Raw genomic sequence first — 23,803 nt, 5'->3', positions numbered from 1 at the left:
GTGATTTTTCAAAATCATGGTCATTTTTAGAATAAAAAAATCATTACACTCATGATACATACCGGCCATTAATAACAAATTTATTACAAAAGCAAATATAAGTACAATTATTTAAAAATGTTTGTGCCAATAGGTGTAAAAAAATAGTCCAGTATTTTACAGAAATATTATGATTAAATAATGAGCCACCTTATAACTTTCAGGATTTGTTGTTTTTAGATGTCTGAAGAGGGACTCGTGTTGCTGTGTGTGACACATTGTTCTCACAAATACTGCATCTTGCTGTATTTCTAGGTACAGGTGACAAGTAACACCACACCACACTACATTTCCTTTTTGATGTTCTCTCGCATGTTTGATGTGGAAATGTGCGACTGTATGCCGCTGTGCGCTAGGTTCTGATGTCACATTGGTTTCCAGGATCATGTGACAGGGGCCAGCTAAATATGTCGGGGCTGTTTCGGCACAAACATTATACAAAAGTTGTGAAAATTACCCACATTTGTATTTATATAATTTTATTATAGATATTTTTTTAAGTAATCAATACCAATTGAGTAGCTTGTGAGTATTGAAGTGTAGATAACACAGTATTGATCCGCCCATCCCTACGTTCCATGCCATTTATTTAGTGTATTTAAATTACACAATACTCAGAGCACCTCAACATAACAATGAAAAAGTAAATATTCCGTTTATTGTTGTTCTAATGGTGCATACATAAAATTCAGCATATCTTGCTTCATTGTACCTTTTTTTTTTTTTTTTACTTGTTTCCCGGCCATCAATAAGTGTGACAATTTGATTTACAGTAAGAATTTAAATTTTATTTAATATAAAATCCTGTAAGTGAAACAAAGTTGGTCATATATTACACAGTATCTAACAGAGCAATAGGCAAATCAATAATAGGATACTTATGATGCAAAAAAAAAAAAAGAAAAACTGAAAAAGTTTAATCTTAACTGTTTCTTAATGATCACCTTAGTGCCGACCTGACCAGCAGCAATCACACCTATTGGGCAACATTTATTTTTTACTATTTTTAACTCAATAATACTTTATTTACTCTAAATATCCTCTAATTAGGAAAACTTTTATTGGATTAATGTGTAAATGCGTCCTCCCTTACAAATGTGTTTGTTGTATTTCAGTCATCCAAATATAAGATGTGTAGGCAAAGTACTGCACAGATTCATTTTTATTATCTCAGTCTTTAGGTCAAATTTTGATCAACCTTATGACTTTTTTGAACTTTGGCTTTTACACGCTGCTTCTGTGACTTCTGCAGCAAAGCCAGCGTGTCTCTCTTCTCAATTTTCCTGAGTTGTTTCTTCTTCATCCTCTTGATCTTTGCTGTGTTCCTGATCTGTGATACAAAGGAGACGGGAGAATATAAACAATGGTCAAATCGCCAACAGAAATATTTTGTGTACTTATGTTGCTAATTGATAACCTCCTTTTCACTTGATTACCTTTGTTTTTATTCCACAAATTAAATTCTGAAGCAGGTAATAACTTCTCCATAACTTGTGGCTCAAATGTGTTAGAAAACATGTTTAACTTGAGTTTAATTTCCAAGTTGGTACATTCGGTGTGTTATTTATAACATTAAGAGGTTTGCAATACAAAATATGCTTGACAGAAGATGGTAATATAAGGAATAAGGCTGGGCAGTATGGCCAAAATATTCTATCCCAATATAGGTCATTTTATATCGCGATAATGATAGATATCAACTTATAGCATGTTTTCTGGTAAGTCAATGAATAAATAGTCTGTATGAAATAACCACATGGTAAAGCCTATTTTTGTTTACTCCTGTGTGAATTAAGTACTATGAACAATACTGAGTATTTTCTCATTTAAATAACAACTTTTATGCAAAATGAACATAAACAGTGTCAAGTGAAATTATTAGATATATTTATTTTCATGTATACACCGTTTTTTGAATCGCATTGAACTGAGTGGTAAGATAAAGTGTGATATAAAAATAAAACTGCAATCTTCAAATGAGATTCCCTCAAAATATTTCACATCAGATTTTCTGAGAATTTTTTGTTAGAAAGTCGTTGTTATTATTACGGATGCACCGATCCGACTTTTTCAGTCCCGATACGGATACCTGGGCTTTGGGTATCGGCCGATACCGAGTACTGATCTGATACCAGTGTTTAATTAATAAGCTGTATGCCTCACTGTGTGGAAGTGACTGGAATCATTTAAGGCAACATCAGGCTTGATTTAAATATCGCTTTCCTAACTTTGTAAAACAAATTGTAACGAATAAATTCATAGATATAAATGTACTGAATTATTTATTATTATTACAAGGCCGTGTTGAATACTTGATTCTGATTGGTCAATCACGGCGTTCTAAGGTCTGTTATTTCTTTATAGCAGACCGTTGCGGTGTATAGCAGACCGTTGCTGTGGGCACAGTTCTGATGTCGGACTCTGGCGGACCGTTTTTTGTGTCAAAATATTGATTTCTTCGGTAAGTAGCCGTGTTATAAGCGGGATAATGTACAGCTTAATCCCTGATTTAAAATAACCAGTAACTTGGTAAAAATAATCTTCAATATTAACAGGAATTACAATTCAAGCCTTTTTAATGCAGCAACAAATTGTTCAAAACTTAAACAGGAATTAAAATTCAAGTATATAATGTATATAGTATATAAAGATAGAACTGAATTGAATAGATTGGCCCCATTTTCACCGATACCCGACCCAGCCGTTTGAGTCAGTATCGACCTGATATCCGATGCAGTATCGGTGCATCCCTATTTATTATCAATTTAGACAACGTAATTGTGTATCGCGATATGTCAATATATGACTTTGTCATGATGTGATTCCATGGAAAGACGATAAATTATTGCTCAGCCCTGATAAGGAGGTATAAGCTCTGCAGTTGCTAACGTTCTTTTTTTATCCACTGAGCTTGTCGTATGTCAAAAAGCTACTGGAACAAGCTACTTGGAAACGGTGTATGGCGTGGTGTCAGTGTGTCATCTTGTATTGGGTGAAGTCTCCGAGAACGTTTAACAACAACAGTTGACATACCACTTGCACAATCTCTGATTTGCGTTCGTTCTCTGCACGGCGTTTCAAGTTGTCTTCTCTCCTTTTCCTCTTTTCCTACAAAGCCAGGAAATATAGAATAAATGAAAAATAGGTGCAAATACTTCAACATTACAAGGGTTAAATAATCACATAGCTTTAGCTTACCTCTTTCTGTCTGGCTTTCTCCTCTTTAAGCTGCACAGTGTACTGTTTCACCAGCTCCTTCTCCCGCTTGGCCTCCATCTTCTTTTCCCAAGAAGAGCACAGCGGTTTGTCTCTTACCAGTGCGGAGAACCTAAAAGACAAAATAATACAAGTTCCCCTGTAAAACAGGGATGCACTGATCCAAATACTGAGAAAAAAATGTGTATACCTCACTGAAAAGATTTGCATGTAAGGTTACATGAGGCCAGGGACTTCTGTGGCACTAAAAGCGGAGTCGTGTGACAAATGTAACAGTGAAAAGGACACAATATTTAATATGGATTGGTCATGTCATGGCCAACACCTGATCTACTTAGTAGTAGTATCATTGGCAATATTTATTTATTTATCCTGTATGCTGACTGATATTCTAGTCTCTCACACATATGTGTGTGTGTGTGTGTGTGTGTTTTTTTTTGTTAGTTTGTTAGTTTTTCTCACTCTTTACCCTGAAGGGGTCTCCAGTTTTGCTTATATTGCGGTCGTCTGGCAGCTCTGCAGTTGTTTTTGACAAGTACCCTCGTCTTTTTTTCCTGTTATTTTGTATAAGGGCACTGGGTGTTTCACATCTTGTGTGTCTATTGTAAAAAAAAGTCGAAAATAAATATATTAAAAAAAAGAAACCAACCAATATTCACATTTGAAAAAAAAAAAAAGTGTAAAAATACAATATCTCCCCCTGAAATGTAATGGAGTATGAGTATAATGTAACGTTACTTCACTGAATGCCTACACTGGCTCCCTGTCTCTCACAGAATTTATTTCAAAATACTGCTGCTGGTTTACAAAGCACTAAATGGTTTAGGGCCAAAACACATTTCTGAACTTCTGCTATGTTCTGAACCATCCAGACCTCTCAGGTCATCTGGATCAGGTCTGCTTAGTGTCCCCAGAGTCAGAACTAAACATGCAGAAGAAGCACGATTAGTTTTTATGCACCAAATATCTGGAACAAGCTCCCAGAAAACTGCAGGACCAGATACCAACTCTGAGTTCTTTTAAATCAAAGCTTAAAACTTTCCTGTTTGCTGCTGCCTTTTATTAAACCAGATAATTATCTTTTACTGCACTAGAGCTTTTACTCTTGTGTGTTATACTCTATTTTAGCTTCTATCCTAGCTTTTATTTTTAGCCTGTTTTTATTTTCTAATCTTTAATGTTTTTATAACTGTTTTAATTATGTCTTAATGTTCTTTTGCACTTTGTCGCAATGTTCTTTAATGTTTATGTAAAGCACTTTGAATTGCCCTGTTGCTGAAATAAGCTATACAAATAAAGCTGCCTTGCCTTAATGCTATAGTTTTTATTCTGCCTATGTCTGTAAAGCACTTTGGTCAGCTCATGTTGTTTTAAAAGTGCTATAGAAATAAATTTGACTTGACAAATATTCACATTTGAAAAAAAAAAAAAAAAGTAATTACTAACTTAATCTGTTAAATAACTATAGTGTAAGAATACAATATCTCCCCCTGAAATGTAATGGAGTATAATGTAACGTTACTTAGTTACTTCACTGCTTGTTGCCTCAGTAACGAGCCTCACCTCTGCTTGTTGCCTCAGTAACGAGCCTCACCTCTGCTTGTTGCCTCAGTAACGACCCTCCTCACCTCTGCTTGCTGCCTCAGTAACGACCCTCCTCACCTCTGCTTGCTGCCTCAGTAACGACCCTCCTCACCTCTGCTTGTTGCCTCAGTAACGACCCTCCTCACCTCTGCTTGCTGCCTCAGTAACGACCCTCCTCACCTCTGCTTGTTGCCTCAGTAACGACCCTCCTCACCTCTGCTTGCTGCCTCAGTAACGACCCTCCTCACCTCTGCTTGCTGCCTCAGTAACGACCCTCACCTCTGCTTGTTGCCTCAGTAACGACCCTCACCTCTGCTTGTTGCCTCAGTAACGAGCCTCACCTCTGCTTGCTGCCTCAGTAACGAGCCTCCTCACCTCTGCTTGCTGCCTCAGTAACGAGCCTCACCTCTGCTTGTTGCTGCCTCAGTAACGAGCCTCCTCACCTCTGCTTGCTGCCTCAGTAACGAGCCTCACCTCTGCTTGTTGCTGTCTCAGTAACGAGCCTCACCTCTGCTTGCTGCCTCAGTAACGACCCTCCTCACCTCTGCTTGTTGCCTCAGTAACGACCCTCCTCACCTCTGCTTGCTGCCTCAGTAACGACCCTCCTCACCTCTGCTTGCTGCCTCAGTAACGACCCTCCTCACCTCTGCTTGCTGCCTCAGTAACGACCCTCCTCACCTCTGCTTGCTGCCTCAGTAACGACCCTCCTCACCTCTGCTTGCTGCCTCAGTAACGACCCTCCTCACCTCTGCTTGCTGCCTCAGTAACGACCCTCCTCACCTCTGCTTGCTGCCTCAGTAACGACCCTCCTCACCTCTGCTTGTTGCCTCAGTAACGACCCTCCTCACCTCTGCTTGCTGCCTCAGTAACGACCCTCACCTCTGCTTGTTGCCTCAGTAACGACCCTCACCTCTGCTTGTTGCCTCAGTAACGAGCCTCACCTCTGCTTGCTGCCTCAGTAACGAGCCTCCTCACCTCTGCTTGCTGCCTCAGTAACGAGCCTCACCTCTGCTTGTTGCTGTCTCAGTAACGACCCTCACCTCTGCTTGTTGCCTCAGTAACGAGCCTCACCTCTGCTTGCTGCCTCAGTAACGAGCCTCCTCACCTCTGCTTGCTGCCTCAGTAACGAGCCTCACCTCTGCTTGTTGCTGTCTCAGTAACGAGCCTCACCTCTGCTTGCTGCCTCAGTAACGACCCTCCTCACCTCTGCTTGTTGCCTCAGTAACGACCCTCCTCACCTCTGCTTGTTGCCTCAGTAACGACCCTCCTCACCTCTGCTTGCTGCCTCAGTAACGACCCTCCTCACCTCTGCTTGCTGCCTCAGTAACGACCCTCCTCACCTCTGCTTGCTGCCTCAGTAACGACCCTCCTCACCTCTGCTTGCTGCCTCAGTAACGATCCTCCTCACCTCTGCTTGTTGCCTCAGTAACGAGCCTCACCTCTGCTTGTTGCCTCAGTAACGAGCCTCACCTCTGCTTGTTGCCTCAGTAACGAGCCTCACCTCTGCTTGTTGCTCTAGTAACGAGCCTCACCTCTGCTTGTTGCCTCAGTAACGAGACTCACCTCTGCTTGTTGCCTCAGTAACGAGACTCACCTCTGCTTGTTGCCTCAGTAACGAGACTCACCTCTGCTTGTTGCTCTAGTAACGAGACTCACCTCTGCTTGTTGCCTCAGTAACGAGACTCACCTCTGCTTGTTGCTCTAGTAACGAGACTCACCTCTGCTTGTTGCGGTCCTTCCACACTCTCCCAGATTTGGGTTTTCCCAGCGGAATGACCGGACTTTGTTTCCCACTTGAACCCAAACAAGGCTTCTTCTTCTTCGGGCCGCTCTCGGAACTCTTTGGTGCCGTTTCTACCGCTGCAGACCCGGACATATTCTGACCGTCTCCGCTCCCGTTAACGTCGGCTGCAGCCTCCTTGTGCGGCGGCTCCGCTGCTGGCTCTGACACGGTACCACCGGGCTCCGGTTCGGCCGACGCACCGAGCTTCTCCTCGGTCACACTCGGGAGTTTCTGCCCTGCCTCATCCGTGTTTTTCTTCTCCTGTACAGCCGGCAGCTCCAGGAGGACGGACCTCCTCGTCCTCCGGCTGGGGGTCCTCACCGGACCGGCTTCTGAGTCCAGCAGTGCGGCAGGAGTGCGCACTTTGCGACCGCTGCGGGTCCGTCTGGTCTCCGGCGGCGGATCCTGGACCTGCTCCTCCTCGAGGCCCACTTCAGAACCACCGGTATTTTCTTCTGACACAGCTGTCTTTCTCTTCGACATGTTCTCTTCTAACTGAGTTGACCACACCACGTGAATACTCTGATCAACTTGTGTAAACACGTGTGATCACAGGCAGCGCTGTGTACTCGCTGTACTTCCGCTTCTGTGGCGGATGGTACACAACGAGGGAGCGCATTATCGCCACCTGCTGGTCTGGAGTGTACTGCACTGACTTCCTACTGCTACTGTCTCTTCTTCTTCTTTAAAGGGACTGTTTGTAACTTTTTAAGCGTATAAATGTACCGGGTCGGGACACATGCGCGCTCGCGTGTGGCTGAAGTCTCTGCTCCGCTGCCTGCTTGCCTTCAAGCTATTTGTATGCACCAAATATCTGGAACAAGCTCACAGAAAACTGCAGGACCAGATACCAACTCTGAGTTCTTTTAAATCAAAGCTTAAAACTTTCCTGTTTGCTGCTGCCTTTTATTAAACCAGATAATTATCTTTTACTGCGCTAGAGCTTTTACTCTTGTGTGTTATACTCTATTTTAGCTTCTATCCTAGCTTTTATTTTTAGCCTGTTTTTATTTTTTAATCTTTAATGTTTTTATAACTGTTTTAATTATGTCTTAATGTTCTTTTGCACTTTGTCGCAATGTTCTTTAGTGTTTATGTAAAGCACTTTGAATTGCCCTGTTGCTGAAATAAGCTATACAAATAAAGCTGCCTTGCCTTAATGCTACTGATTTTATTCTGCCTATGTCTGTAAAGCACTTTGGTCAGCTCATGTTGTTTTAAATGTGCTATAGAAATAAATTTGACTTGACTTGACAAATATTCACATTTGAAAAAAAAAAGAAGTAATTACTAACTAAATCTGTTAAATAACTATTTGTAACTTTCAGAAATGCTTCTTAACAGCGACACCTGTTGCTGTTAAGTCAACAAAAGTCAGCGTTGGGCTCGCGCTTGCTCGCTCTAAACCACAATATCACTCTATATTTCACCTGCTTGGCAGTAATGTTAGCTGACCAGACGGAGGTCTCTCCATGAATCGCTGCTGATGCTAGTGTTAACTTTTCCTGCTTCAGCCCATAAACTGTAGACGCCAGTTGAGTTATTTTTTCCAAAACACTTCACAGTACATATTTTTGTTGTTGTAATTCATTGCAAATACATGGCCTTGAAAATAATCTTAAAATACCCACTGTAGCAACCAACTATTCCTATTCCTGTTACATTACGTAACATTTATTTAGCTGACACTTTTATCCAAAGTGACCTTTACATTCGGCTATGAAGATACAACCCCAAAGTTGTAGGAATTATGCAAGTGCATCAACTTCATCAGATAGTTGAGTTTTTAGTCTGCGGCCGAAGATGTGTAGAGTTTCTGCTGTCCTGACGTCAATAAGGAGCTCATTCCATCATTGTGGAGTCAGGACAGCAAACAGTCTTGATTTTGTTGAGCGTTAGCGGGGCCCCCCTGTGAGGGAGTAGGCTGGATGGTATAGTTCGACCATGTCCTGGATGTAGGCTGGGCAGCAAGCGGAAGCCAGTGCAAGGTGCGGAGGAGCAGTGTAGTGTGGGAGAACTTGGGTAGGTTGAAGACCAGCTGGGCTGCTGCTCACTGGATGAGCTGCAGAGGTCTGTTAGCATGCACTGAGGCCCTGTTCAGACCTGGTATTAATATGCGTCTTGAGTGATAGGATCACAAGTGGACAACTCTAAGTACAGGTGTGAACGCACTCAAGACGCATTGATGCTACATTGAGATCTGATCTTTCAGACCACATTCAGAGGTGGTCTGGGCCACATATGGCCACATTCTTTTAGCAGTGTGTAGGTGAATGTGTCCTGGGCCACATTAAGGACCGCCTACTTAACTGACATCCCGCGGGTCTCTGCGCTCCTGATGTGAATAGACAGGCAGATGTGAGAGCTTGTCCGCCTCACAGCATGGAAACGGCTTCTGTGCTTAACTGTATTCTGTCGGTACAACTGTATTTTATTAAAATATATCTTATCTATTGGCTACACATCTACAGACTATCAGGCTAGACACACACAGTGCATTATTATCATACTGTCGATGATGTGTCGGTGTTTTTTTTCCCGGTGCTTTGCACGGAGCTGACACTCGCCCTTCCGCTCTCTCGCTCTCATCTCCGGCTCTCTGACGCTTTGTATCCTGCTGTTTCCTGGCAAACGCAGTGGTGTCCGTGGTATGGAGGTCCCCGGGGACCGCCGGTACAATAACCTTATATTTTTGATGTTAATAAAAATGTGCCTGAATTCACGAATATGTAGGATTACTGCTGACATTCATGTAATATTACGTCACAACGTCTGCTGTATTAGCCATGTGTTTACTACCATGTTTATTTGTATATAGAGCAGGAAAGTGAGATCCGATCACAAGTGGTCACTGGAGACGCATTCTAATACCAGGTGTGAACAGATGTACTTAAAGCCGTCCACTTGTGATCCAATCACTCAGGATGCATGTTAATGCCAGGTCTGAACAGGGCTTCAGTCAGAAAAAAACACCAAATATAGATGTTACGAATCAGTTCTTTATTACATTACGGCATGGCAGTTTTTATATAGAGAGAAAAACAAGTGAAGCATACTATGTTCTGTGTGATAAGCACTTTTTCACAGACACACAGTTCACTCAGAGGTTTCGTCTTCCTTTCAGTTGTTGCCTATTTTTCTAACATACAGTATAGATACATTAAACAGCATATAGTAAATTTAGCAAAACATAGGTCCCTACAATTATTTATACTTCATTATGACAATAAGTCATAAGGCACAGTTTATTTCTAAAGTGTTACGATCATAATGCAAAATAATATTTTTCCCACAGTAATTTTTTTTATAAGATGCCCCATATATTCATTGACAAACTAAGAAGAAGACTTAAGATGTGAATTATGATTTAAAACAGTACATTTTCACCACAGTTAAATCAGTCAGACTGTATAAAAATCACAGACAAGCATACAACGATCGCATGCATTAGATTATTTCCACTAAAGTATCAGCTGAAACATGTAGTTCTTCTCTTTCCCACTTTTGTTAATGTGATCCTGAATTTGGCCAACAGCTGAGGAGGTCACACCTTCTGACATTCAAATGGCCACACTATTTTCTACCTCCGCTGGATCCATGTATCTGTATGGGACCTCCAGATTCTTGTTTCTGATATTGATGTGTGCACTTAACACTTGAAGCTCTCCTTGAAAAGCCCTTATCAGCTGGCAGGGAATCTCCTCACTGAAATGGTCCTCCAGGTATTGGCCAAGAGGGACCTGATGACATCATTGATACATTAAGCATACATTTTTTCAAACATAGGCTATTGGCAATATACTGTTAAGTTGTAGGAATTGACCGGTTTTCTTCAGTTGCTCAAATAGGGTATTTTTGTTCTGACATATTGTCCTACCTGAACATAAATGTGATTTATGTAATTTAATTTTCATGAGGTTTTGGGCACTTACAAAGTCAGAGGATGGCTGGCTAAGTAGCCACATGGCAGCCATTCCGTTCACTGTTGTGCCGATGTTAGGCAATGTCTGCTGCATCGTGGCCTCACTTGTTTTCCCCTTTGTGGTTGGTGGAGGAAGTCGCAGGGTGGTGGGAGTGTTGGGCATCCAGCCACCATAGTCATACTGCAACGAATGAATGATTGACAGATGACCAGTGGCGGCCGGCCAATAGAGGGCGCTAGGGCACCGCCCCCCCCCTGAGCCAGACAGTCTCACACAAAAAAACATTACTACTACTACTACTAATAATAATAAATTATACAAATTGTCAATATTTGTGTGTTTAAAATATGGAATGCATACAGTAATATGTGTAAAATATGATAGAAAATCATCTGTGCAAAATATATGGTTTTCCTGCATGTCCCCTGTCTTCCCTCTGCCTGTCTGACTCTGCTCTGTCTGTCTGTATGTCTGACGTTCAGCTCTGGGGTGACTGAGAAATCGCCCACAGCAGGCGGGTCTGTGTAGCAGCTTAGCCAACAGCTGATTCAAGCTCTGAACGATTGACATTAAATTTAGCCAATCAGCGTTCTCAAATCTGACACGAGAGGGGCGATTATTTTATCGCCCCAAGCGAGCTACTGCTCGTCAGGTTTTAGAGCATCTAGCCCATGACGGGAGACTTTGACCAATCACAGGTCATTTCAGAGAGAGAGCGTTCCTATTGGCTGTGCTCCGATCATGTGACCGGAACTTGGCGTTCCTTCACCAGATTGCACATGGCGGCGGCGTCACAAACTTTCTAATTTTTTACGGTTAAACAGTGCACTACAAGATGATTCTGAAAACATTTGAGGCGATAAATAGGCATTACAGTAACAGACTATTGATTCATATTTGATCAGCGCTGCCTACTTTGACCGTTTGGTCGGAGTTCAGAGTGATTGACTGCCGGCTCTCATAGACAGCAGACCTCAGATCAGCTCTTACTGCAGTGAAATCTTGTAGAACCCGTTAGGAGCACCGGAGGACACCGGAGGACACAGAGCGACATGATTTTTTTCAGGTTACCTGTTTCATGTACTACTGTCACGATATAGCGACTGTTTTATAAAAATAACTTTTTTAAATCATATTTGCTCCAATCTCAGCTACTTCAGCTTTAAAGTACAAAACATAAAAGTAGTCATTATGCAGAATACTGTATATTATTGGATTATACTTATTGATGCATTAATGTGTTCATCACTTTAATGTTGCAGCTGGTAAAGGTGGAGCTCATTTTAATGACTTTATATACTGCTGGGTAGTTTAATCTATAATAATACATAATTTATTCGTTGATTATATTTTGTATTAATAATCTGAATCTGTAAAGTAACTGAAGTTATTAAATCAATGTGGTGGAGTAAAAAGTAAATTTTTTCCCTCTGATATGTAGAAGTAGAAAGTATCAGAACATGGAAATACTCAAGTAAAGTACAAGTACCTCAAAATTGTACTTAAGTACAGTACTTGAGTAAATGTACTTAGTTATTTTCCACCACTGAGTACATGTTATACTGTTGTGTTTTTCTAAGCATTCTTTACTGCTCCTGTTGGAATAATATAATTGTTGATTATTTAACTGAAAAGTAGTAATGTGTTTTTGATACCTTCACTTTTTTGCATCAAATCATACCGTTTGCTGAAATTGATTGGATGTGGCACAGCCCTACCTAGAAAAATTTCCACCAGCCGCCACTGCAGATGACTGATTAATACTCTTTCGTACCGCCATTTCGTACTGTTGGATTGGAACAAAATAATTGTACAGACATTCATGGCCCCGGAGGATGAATTTGGTGATCCCCTGACTTTTCCTTTAGTGCCACCATGAGGTTAACATTTTGGTTTTCAAAGAAATTTTTAGCAACATTATAATTGAATTAAAAGGCATCACCTGTCCGGTGTTCACAGCCGAGTGCTGTCCTGTGCACGTGAAGATCACCATGGTGACAAACTTGACCAACTCAGCCACGGTGGTGAAGCTCTGAGGAATTCCTGAGAATTAGAGGGAATGAACTGCATTACTTAAAGGTATAATATGTAACTGCTGTCGCTTGCTGTTTGTAAACACATGGCATTCAAAGTTTGCCCCTCCTCCTCGGCTCAACGAGCGAGGGAGGGAGAGAGCAGCAATGGTCGAGCGAGCTATAGAGTGAATGAAGAGAGGGAGTGGTGTTAGTGAGAACAAAGCATTGAATCAGAGAAATAAAACATAATTTTCTGGTTGTTAGAGCTACAGTAGAGGGGGACGTGTGGGGGACTTGTGTGTTGGTATCTGTTATTGACTGAGGGTTACACGTGGGGATCAAAAGCTCTTTGCTGAAGCCAAGAAACATCCCGAACACAGCAAAATAAGAAGAAAAGAAAACATACAGACAGAGGGCAGGATCTCTGTAAATACAGACACCACCACACACTTGTAGTGGGTCATAAGTGATCATTAAGGGGGTTTATTTTTGTATCACTTATTCATTGTTTTTCAGATTTTTTTTGCATATTATACATTAACAATATAAACAAACATAAATGTGTACATGGGCACACAGCTTTTCTTTGAAGGTCACCTGTGCGTGCTAGGGAAAGGAATCCATGTTCAAAAATGTCTGAAATCCACGTCTGCAGTACAGAGTCTTCCTTGACCTCAGCGTCCTTCTTGTAGTAGAAGCCGAGCACTCCCTGCACAAACCTTTGAGAAATATGGATAAGTTCTGTAAAACACATTCCTAGTTGAATTATACGTTTTTTATTCACACTGCAGTAAGACACTCTTTTGTAAGACAATTGAATGGCCATCTCTTTGGAATGATCAGTTCTGTTCTTTTGAGGAATTTGGTGCAATATTCAACACAATGGATCATACAACTTTAATATTACAGCTTAGAAGTTGATACCTTTAGATTATGGACAGAAAACCCTACACACATGTTGCGGTTTTTCAGAAAGGCTGATTAAATAAAATCCTTTATGAGAAAACCAACTGAGTTGGTTGACTGTCACTCTGTGCAGTAAATTGCTTGACTTATACGTTTACAGTATACTGGTTAATACAGCCTCAGTCAACTGTCAGTAAGTCATGTCAGAGCAGTCACATACTTCAGTCACTGATCAGTAGTGGCAAAATCAGGATAGGCTCTCGTTGCAAAGTAGGATGGCCTAGCCAGGCACCATTTACCAGGGCCTGGAGCAAACAACGGACAAACACCAGACTTTACCCTAGGAGACCGCTGTTCGTGTCCCATGTGAAACATAGTCCTTTTAAGCCAAACCTTGATGTTTTTACTAAACCTAACCCAGTAGTTTTGTTGCCTGAACCTAACTAAGTAGTTTTGTTGCGTTGTTGTTTTGTTTTGTTTCAATGTCATAGTCCTTTTAAACCAAACCTTGATGTTTTTACCAAACCTAACCCAGTCGTTTTGTTGCCTCAACCTAACTAAGTAGTTTGGTTGAATTTTTGTTGTTTTGTTTACATTTTCAATGTTAATGTGATTAAAACTGTTAAAGACTGCGACTGTAATCCGTGAGAAAATATGTTTCCCTCAAAACATATTTTGGTTATGCAGTTTAGTTGTATGAGAACATCATTTTGTGGGAGAAAGGGTTGCTGCTGCTCCCTGCTGGAGCAATGTCATTAACACAGATGTGCAGCCTTTGTGCTGGCCAGCTGATCTATCCTTTCCTCATTACCATTATTAGTTGTATGTGATTCAGTTGTTTGCTTGGTTTCTAACAAACAGCTACACTAGTTATGTTTAACAACTTTTCCCCCTGCGAATGGAAAAGGAAAACAAATCCTGTACTGAAATCTAGCCCTAACCCCCATCGGAGACACACTGTGTAAAGCATGTTTTTTTCACTTTAGGGCCTCTAAATGCATTCTAACTAACTCTCATACTGTTTAAGTCTTTATAGTGTATAGCATGGCAACTACACGTCACTAAAACATCCATGATTTTGCACATACAGTATATCACATGATTATTAACAGAATGCAGAATAGAAACTCTCTATACTACCTGTGGATGATATCCCAGAGCTTGAGTCCATCATCCCTGTAGTAGAAGTTTGGCACAGCCTCCAGCCCTCGCTCAGCAATGTCCACTGGTATGCAGAGGGAGCTGTAGGTCAGTGAGGCCAGTGAGCTCTTCAGGAGTGTCATCATACCCTCTCCACCAGAAGCTGCAAACTAAGGAACAGTCAAATATGTAAGGAATATAGTTAGAGACAAATATTGTACATGATACTGAAAAAAGAAAAGATTGTCTGTATTCAAGACCGCATACTATACTAGCAGTACGTACTGATTTGGAAAAAATCACCAGTATGCATCGGACTAGTTTACTTTTCCTACTGTATCCCACAATGCAAAGCGCTGGAACAGTACAGTCTATGGTCACAACACATTTTTGTAGCTATTTCATCACTAAATTCACTGTTCATTTTTTGAGGCGAGAAATCAATGGGGTAGATTTTGAATGTTGGCAGTTTTACGAAAATTGATGGTGAATCGTAAATTTGCTCCAACGTTTTCGGAGTTTAGAAGCTCCACAAACGTCCGTGACAGCTAGCTAGTGCCTGCTGGGGTCGCTACCTCGCCAGCCGGGCAGTCACGCTCACAGACTAGGACCCCGCTGTGAGCAGGCTGGAGCTCTCAAGAGACCGGTCTCGTAGACAAGAGGCTTTTATTTACTTCTTGACGGATGGTTTGTTTTGATATCGCAACACGAATGTCCATTATAAAATTAAGGGGAACTTGTGGTTATCTGCCTTTTTGGATTTGAAAAGCTCAGGTCAGTGACGCTCACAGAGCGGCTACAGAGCAGCAGGAAGTGGCGAGGGAAGAGGCGAGAGAAAGAGCAGCCCCTCTCTGACGGGGCAGAGAGATACCTGTTGAGGAAACATTTTTACATTTTTAACATTACTCTAACATTTGTAGGGATATCATTCAACTACTTTGTTGCTGTAACTGAAAAAGCAGTTTGAGTAAATGTTGTCAAGCAATGTTTTATATTTACAGTCTCCCCTCATTGATGTTTGTCTTTCTTCACCGTGAGCTGTTAGAATAAATAGTTTAAGGGGTGGTGGAGCTCAACCATGCAGTATCTTATAAAGTAAACAAACATTGGTCATGACCAAAAAAAAGCTCAAAAAGTTGTATTTTTCAATAATATTGCAAAAGTGATACAAGTTTTTTTTTTTTTTGTCCAGTGCTTTACGAGCTTGTTAAAATGCTAAAGCCTAGCCTAGCATAGTGCAAAATAAAAGTGTGCAGTGTGCAGTATGTACTGTATACTGCACACTGTGTTCGTCAGTAGTATGTGGTAGGCTGTATCGAATACAGGCCACAGTTTAGGAAATTATCTACTGAGTGTGTTTGTGTTTTTGTACCTGTGTGAAAACTCCAGTCTCAGATATTAGACGATCTCGAGCCAAGTAGTTGATATGCAGCGTGTAGCGAGTGTGAGGTACGAGGAGCTGAGGGAAAGAGGGAACTCTGTTAGTGACACTATTACATGTTAACAAAGTAAGAAATCTTGACGCTTCTATACCATTTAGCAGTGGGAAATACTTGCAAATATATACACATTAAAACTAGGGCTGTCAACCGATTAAAATATTTAATCACGATTAATCGTATGATTGTCCATTGTTAATCGCGATTAATCGCAAATTAATCTGTTCAAATGTACCTTCCCTCAAGGCCTGTCTAGCCGATATACTTCGTTGGATGTCCCACAACTTCCTTCAGTTGAACTCTGACAAATCGGAGGTTCTCCTATTTGGCCCCGTCAGTCACAACTCCAATTTACAAGATAGTCTCGATTCTCTCTCAGTAAATATTAAACCAGTTGCAAGAAACCTGGGTGTTTTATTTGACACAAGACTTTGTTTTGAGGCTCAAATAAAACAGGTGGTGCAATCCTGCTTCATGCGCCTCAGAAATATTTCTAAAATAAAATAATTTTATCAACTCATGACCTCAATAGAGTTGTCAACGCTTTCATCTGCTCCCGTTTAGATACTGCAACGCCCTTTACTTCGGTCTCAGCCAAAAATGACTACATCGTCTGCAATTGGTCAAAAACGCGGCTGCTAGACTGATCACTGGTACGAGGAGATTTGAGCATTACACTCCGGTTTTGTTGATTTTAAGATTTTTTTTGTTAACTTTTAAAGCTCTGCATGGTTTGACACGAAGCTACCTCACTGAGCTCCTTACTCCCTACCTGCCACCTTGTAAGCTGAGGTCCTCTGACTTGGCCTTACTGGTTGTACCCAGGTCTAGGCTGGTGACTAAGGGAGGCAGGGCCTATGCCATCAATGCCCTTAGACTAGACGATAAAGTTTCTCGTTGCAGAGCTCCGTCACTTCACAAGACACGGAAACCTCTGTTGGTCTGGAGGAGCTGCAGCATTTATTTCTGCACAAACATCCACTGTACATTCACTAGATATTCTCAGAGCTAAACTAACTCTTCTGCAGTGTGGAGTGAGCGCGCGTTCACGTCTATAGGTGGAGCGAGTAGGCGAGAACGCGCGCGCTGTCTGAGTGAAGGCAAGCAGGCAAGAGGAGACGAGGCTCGGCCACACGCGAACGCGCATATGCGAGCGCGCATGTGTCCCGACTCGGTACATTTATACGCTTAAAAAGTTACAAACATTCCCTTTAACAGACGGGCTTCACTAGATATAACTTTTGCGATTTTGGTGCTTCCGTGTAGTTTGTGTTCGAGTCTGAGTCTGAACAGCGTAGCTATATGCTAGCGCGCATGGGAAACCGACCCGGGTTATTTATACGTGTAAAAAGTTACAAACAGTCCATTTAAAGAGAGATTTCTCAAGTAATACTCTTATCAACATGGGAGTGGACAAATGTGCTTGCTTTATGCAAATGTATGTATATAATTATTATTTGAAATCAATTAACAACACAAAATAGTGACACATATTGTCCAGAAACCCTCACAGGTACTGCATTTAGCGTAAAAATATGCTCAAATCATAACATGTCAAACTCAAGCCCAACAGGCAACAACAGCTTGACTTGACTATGACTTGCCCCAAACTGCATGTGATTATCATAAACTGGGCATATCTGTAAAGGGGAGACTCGTGGGTACCCATAAAACCCATTTTCATTCGCATATCTAGAGGTCATTGGTCAAAGGACCCCTTTAAAAATGGCCATGCCAGTTTTTCCTCACCAAAATTTAACGTAAGTTCGGAGCGTTATTTATCCTCCTTTGCAAAAAGCTAGTATGACATGTTGGTACCAATGGGTTCCTTAGGTTTTCTAGTTTCATGTGATGCCTGATATCTTCTCTCTAGCTGTAAAACTGAGCCCACTGCAACCTAAAAATCGCAAGTTGCGTGAATGTGTTAAAGAAACTAGTGCCGTTAAAACAAATTTGCGTTATCACGTTATTATCGCGTTATTATCGCGTTCTTATCACGTTAACTTTGACAGGCCTAATTAAAACATAATGATTCATCAAGATACAAAAGTCACCAAGTTGAAAAAACTACAACTACAGTAAGTTCAGTATTTTCCCTTTCAGTTACCTTGTACAGGGGATGCACCATCGGCACGTTGCGCAGCAGTGACACTGCAAAGACTTCAGCCAGCAGATGAGTGCGCAGCAGGTGAACATTGAGTTGATGCTCGTTGAAATCTGCACTTCTCACAAAAGTCTTGGCCGTCAACCAGTCGTACTCAGAATCAGTAGGATAGAAGATGGGGTTATCAGCTGCTGGAATCTGTTTCAGCTGCAGGAGAAGTAAAGAGGATGTGGTTCATTCAATCCATTCAATTCATTACCAGTACTGGTCAATTATGTTAAAGAATTTTCTGTAATTGTTGTATTTTTGCCTATTTACTATAGATTTGATCTGCTTTTCATTTTGATACTCTATTGACCCCTTAAAGGGAAATTCATATTTTCATTGAATCCCAGGTCAGAGCACAGGGTCAACTTGAGAACAGTCTTAAATACATCAATAGTTGTGTCATGTAAATAAAGTGGATTTGACTTGTCTGCGTCAGACTCAACTGTCAGCCTGTCAAACTTGGATATTGCTATGGGAGGAACCTTTTTACATGGCTCAAACTTGGATGCTTACAATTTAGTTCAAACTTCTCACTTGCCTCTCAGGGCTTCCGTATACATGAGTGCTAATATCACCTGAATAGCAATCGGCATCAGCTTATCGTCAGGTGTTTTGTGGAGCAGGACCAGGGGAGCCATCAAGTACTGCTTCTTCCCATCGATGGTGTTTGGTTTCAGTCCATCCAAACTCTTGTAGTCACACAGGAATATGTTGCCTTTCTGTTTTAAATTTGAGTGAGGATGAGAAATGATTTCACTCATGCATACCGTGTGGATATTATACACATAAAGTGAACATGGAAATGCAACATGTAACTTCAAATTTAACATGTCATGGGGCAAAACTTGACTAATAGTAAGATAAATCAAGGTCAAGGCAATCACCTTCATTTCACTTGCCAAGCACCACTGACCACAGAGGGAGACCATCTTGTCAGCGACAGGAAAGTTCTCAGGCAGAGCTGAACAACGTCGGATCAACATGGGGTTGACACCATTTAGAAACTGGTAGCCAAAAAAGGCGTCCTCCTTCCAATGTTTCTTGATATAGTCTGGAAAAAGAGCAGAGTCACTGAGTTTCAAACTTTATGCTAGAAAATCTTGCTCTACCACTGTTATCAACTATACACAGCATGTGAAACTGGAAAATGGGAAACAGTGTGTTACACAGAATATAGAGTCACAGACATGACTGGACACTGTTCGTAGTTGTTTTAAAGTCAAAGTCTTGATTAGATACAATAAAATGCAGTTACATATTTCCTTCTCTCACATTTTTCCCCCCGTTTATCTAGCCGAGTAAAGAGGCCAACAGACTATTCAGTATCCACTAGAATCTAATGGATTATCTCAGGAATAAAAACAATTATTGTATGTTTTTAGATACCACCATGGAATACGGTTGGATATCTGAATGAATACAGTTGAATATACTATTATTAGGGCTGTCAAAGTTCTGTGATTTTTTGGTTGTAACCAGGCTTGGAAATTAGCACCAGCCACCAGCCACCAGCCAAATGCTGGTAAAATATGCAAGTGGCTGCTAGATTTGCTTCACTCACCAGCCAAAAAAACAATGGTAATCTACTGAGTGGCAGGTGGACAAAATAGTTAATTTCCAACCCTGGTTGCAGCGGACTCAACCTAAATATGTCAATTTTAAAGCTAGAGGGACTCCTGGCATTATATGAAACTAGAAAAACCTAATGAATCCATTGGTACCAGCCATGTCATACTAGCGTGTCAGGAAGGAGGCTAAATGACACTCCAAACTTATGCTAAATTTTGTCATGGCCATTTTCAGAGGGGTCCCTTGACCTCTGACCTCAAGATATGTGAATGAAAATGGGATCTATGGCTACCCACGAGTCTCCCCTTTACAGACATGCCCACTTTATGATAATCACATGCAGTTTGGGGCAAGTCATAGTCAAGTCAGCACACTGACACACTGACAGCTGTTGTTGCCTGTTGGGCTTGACTTTACCATGTTATGAGTTGAGCATATTTGTTATGCTAAATGCAGTACCTGTGAGAGTTTCTGGAAAATATCTGTCATAGTTTTATGCCGTTTAATTACTATCAAAACCCGGCGCGAACAGAACAGTATCCCCGAGGAGAAAAGCAACCTCGCGAGGGAGCATTTCTGCTCCGCGTGCACAAATGCAGTCCCGCGAGCGCGGGGCTGTGATGAGCGCTCGCTCAACCCCCTTTACGCGCTTGCAACTGCTCAACTCGCTCGCTCGTCAAGTTGACTTTTGAGACTTTGGAGGCGGGGATGGAGTAGACAGTGGCTGATGTGTCCGCTCCTTTGATTGGTCACTTTCAACACCTACAGTCTCTGACGGCGAAGGCAGAACATGAATAATTCATGAACATGTGACACCGTTGTCCAATTATAGAGCACAGAACACGTGACCATCCACTCCTCCAAATATCACAATGTTGTGTCTAATTAAATGCCATATTGTTTAGTGTTAATTGCTTTCCAATAATACATATACACATACATTTGCATAAAGCAAGCATATTTGCCCACTCCCGTCTTGATAAGAGTATTAAATACTTGATAAATCTCCCTTTAAGGTATATTTTGAACAGATAAAAAACGTGTGATTATTTGCGATTAATCGTGATTAGCTATGGACAATCATGCGATTAATCGCGATTAAATATTTTAATCGATTGACAGCCCTAACTATTATGCATACAGTATCAAGTATTCCATTAAACTATCATGATACTACCTAATATGTCACTCCGTTTGAACCAGAACACATGATCGTCAGCATTAATATCAGGCCAGTCCTCCTTGGAACCAGCAAATCCCTTCAGTTTCAGCTCAACCAGCCTAGAAAATAAAAGCATAGACTTTATTATGATGCCTTAAATCGCTTTGATAGGCAGGTACATAGTTACATAGATAGATATCTGACAGAATTTGAGAACTTCACCCAGTGGATGCTGTGTAGAGAAACTCTGTCTTCTTGGTGAAGGAGAACTGGACCTCACAAGGCAGAGAAGAAAGGCTTTCAGCCTTCATGCTGTGGGGTATCCCCTTTTCATGCACATGCCAGCTGGGAAAAATACAGAAGAGCAGAGTGGTGAACAACTTTGGACAGTCTAGACACTAGGGCTGCCCCAAATACCATTTTCTGGGCTTTGAAGAAGAAATATTAGGTATTTGAAGCTTTGCGGTGCAACGCAGCAGGCTGACACGTTCTTCTGTCTGTCTGTCTGTCTGTCTCCATCTCCCACATTTCAGTGCCGGGACAGTGCTGCTGCCGCTGCCGTACTGCTGTACACACACGCACCTCTACACACAGCAAACATCGATATCCGTCTGAGAATAACTAATAATAATTAATGTTGAATATGAATAATGTTGTGGGATTATCCCTTATTTCATGGGCTATTATATTACATATTTAAATCAAAACAAAACAAAAAATCCCCCAAAAAACAAAGCATTCGAACACTAATTTGGAGGTTGATTACCAATGGTCGAAGCTTCGAAGCATTCGGGTCAGCCCTACTAGATACCAGTTTATCTGCAGTTTTAATTTAGAGTATGCAAGCATAATATACTTAAGACATACAGTATGCAATATTGTAATTTTGCAGCTCATGTTATAGTATAATACATTAGGTGTAACAACGTCATATGATGGATCATTTATCATTATGCATCATGAATATATTCAACCAAAGAGGTTTGACTGCATGTTAGTTTTGGGGTGCATAAAGTTAAAGTGTGTATTAAGCTCTGAGCTCTCACCTATAGTATTCCCTTCGCTGGATCAGCTCCTGCAGCCGACTGTTCCTGTCAAGTTCATTCTTGTCTTCAAAGGCTCTCAGAGCTTGAACAAAGAAACACAAGGTTTAAAATTGATATATACATTGTGCTAGCATGAATTTACTCCAGCCTCTTTATTGTCTTGCAGAACTTGTCTTTCTTTTATGTCTTCTGAGGTGAATGAACAACATACAGGCTGTCAGACAAGCTAATTACCACATTACCTTTTCCCTCTCTGAAGCGGTGCACCTCACAGTCATTGATCCAGCGGTAAATGGGAAACTTGTAGGTGTCTCCTTCAGGGGATTTCACTACCACTTTGGCCGGAAACCAAGAGTCTTCAAAGAACTGTGGGAAACGCTGTTTGTCTAGCTCTATCCAGACCAGCTTTCCAATGGAGACAGGGCAGGACACGGTAAAACTAGACACCTGGAGTACGACAGAAAGGATTTTAAAAAATGTAAACAAGATGAAGTTAAAGTGTATTAGATAACGAAGAACTGAGCTGTAACATCCCAATACTTAGCATACAAAACTGAATGTAGAAGGGTGGATAAAATAAAACTTAAATACAAATTCCATAAAATATCAATTTATGAAGCTCAATTATGGGGATTTTTTGTTGCTTTGGTCACCTTTATGGCCGTAGGTTTAAGAGTTGCAGAGCAGCACTTATCCTGTTGCTGCCCATATGAGTCTGAGTTGACGAGGGTTTACATCAGTTTCTCTAAATTGATATTTAATGCACCTATAATCTCATATACGCAAATTTGAAGAAGTGTGTTTTACATTTAAACATAGAGAGCGATATTTCAGACTTACTGCTCCTCTGTAGAGGGCTAAAGGCCCTTTGAGGCTCATGAGCCACGTGCGATTGCTCTCCCCGTCTGTGCCCACCAGCTTAATGAAGACGTTGTTTAAAGTGCCGGCATAGGCGAGATTGGCAGTGGATACGGTCACTTCATAATTCACCATTTTCACACTGGAAAGCAGAAGAATCCTGGTGGGGAGAGAATAATAATAACCGCTCAACACTGGTTAGGTCACTAGATAAACCTGAGTGCAAAAAAACTTACTGATATAACAATGAAAAGGGTATTGGCAAAATATATTATAACAACTAAAATTAAATTGGTCTTTTCTCACTTATTTATTACAGTCCAAACTTTGCTAACTGAAGAAAAAATATGAAGCATCTCTCTTACCTGTTAATGAGACCAAGAAGTTCTTTTGATGAACTGCTCTTTTGATAAAGGTGGTTAGGTTATTTTATATATACAGTTTTGTGGGAGTGTCTAGTCGGAGGCAATAATAAACAAAAGGACGATGATGTGAATGATGGTGCCGTTAAGGCAGCATCATTCAAGATAAACCAGCTTTTCCACCTATGAGGGAAATTCCCGTTTACTTTTTAAGGACGCTCTAACTTCCGTTTCAGGGGGACTTTAAGGAAGCAGATATTGTGGTGAGATAGTGTAACCTCCGAGTGCTGGCATATTTTTCTTGGGAAATAGTGTGATTTGCTTCATACAACATCACTGAATTCACCATTAACTATTCACCTGAACAGTTTATGATATTGTGAATGGTATCATTGTAAACATTGGCCATCCAAACATAGGGATAGACATCACCTTTTCTGTGTTATCATGTTTGGCACAGGAGCTATGATGCAAAATACATAATTTGGTTATGGTAATTTTTGTTGCGATGGCTCCATGTCTCAAAATGTTTAGGGCTCCAAACTGTTCAAGTGTACCAAGTTTCATGCCTTTATAAAAAAGTGAACATCATTTTCACAGTTTAACAAT

The 23,803-nt window shown here is 41.0% G+C and overlaps 2 protein-coding genes across 2 annotated transcripts; both read right to left on the bottom strand.

Moving 5' to 3' along the window:
* Positions 1-1,183: 1,183 nt before the first annotated feature.
* On the bottom strand, positions 1,184-7,213 carry ccdc86 (coiled-coil domain containing 86). The gene is made up of 4 exons (XM_037764617.1): positions 6,558-7,213; positions 3,238-3,367; positions 3,073-3,147; positions 1,184-1,369 (listed from the first exon to the last, which is right to left on the bottom strand). The coding sequence occupies exons 1-4, from the start codon at positions 7,103-7,105 to the stop codon at positions 1,217-1,219; spliced, it is 906 nt and encodes a 301-aa protein (XP_037620545.1). The 5' UTR covers positions 7,106-7,213; the 3' UTR covers positions 1,184-1,216.
* Positions 7,214-9,601: 2,388 nt separating this feature from the next.
* On the bottom strand, positions 9,602-23,296 carry LOC119485215 (hydroperoxide isomerase ALOXE3-like). Its single transcript, XM_037764614.1, has 15 exons — positions 23,198-23,296; positions 22,815-22,992; positions 22,217-22,421; positions 21,975-22,056; positions 21,151-21,273; positions 20,944-21,047; positions 19,082-19,248; positions 18,773-18,916; positions 18,153-18,356; positions 15,979-16,065; positions 14,607-14,776; positions 13,158-13,279; positions 12,488-12,588; positions 10,555-10,725; positions 9,602-10,362 (listed from the first exon to the last, which is right to left on the bottom strand). The coding sequence occupies exons 2-15, from the start codon at positions 22,965-22,967 to the stop codon at positions 10,183-10,185; spliced, it is 2,013 nt and encodes a 670-aa protein (XP_037620542.1). The 5' UTR covers positions 22,968-22,992; positions 23,198-23,296; the 3' UTR covers positions 9,602-10,182.
* Positions 23,297-23,803: the final 507 nt, after the last annotated feature.

Source organism: Sebastes umbrosus, chromosome 3 (assembly GCF_015220745.1).
Source record: "Sebastes umbrosus isolate fSebUmb1 chromosome 3, fSebUmb1.pri, whole genome shotgun sequence".
NCBI lineage: Eukaryota > Metazoa > Chordata > Actinopteri > Perciformes > Sebastidae > Sebastes > Sebastes umbrosus.
The sequence above is the reverse complement of the archived record's forward strand: the minus strand, read 5'-3'. Positions and strand labels throughout refer to the sequence as shown.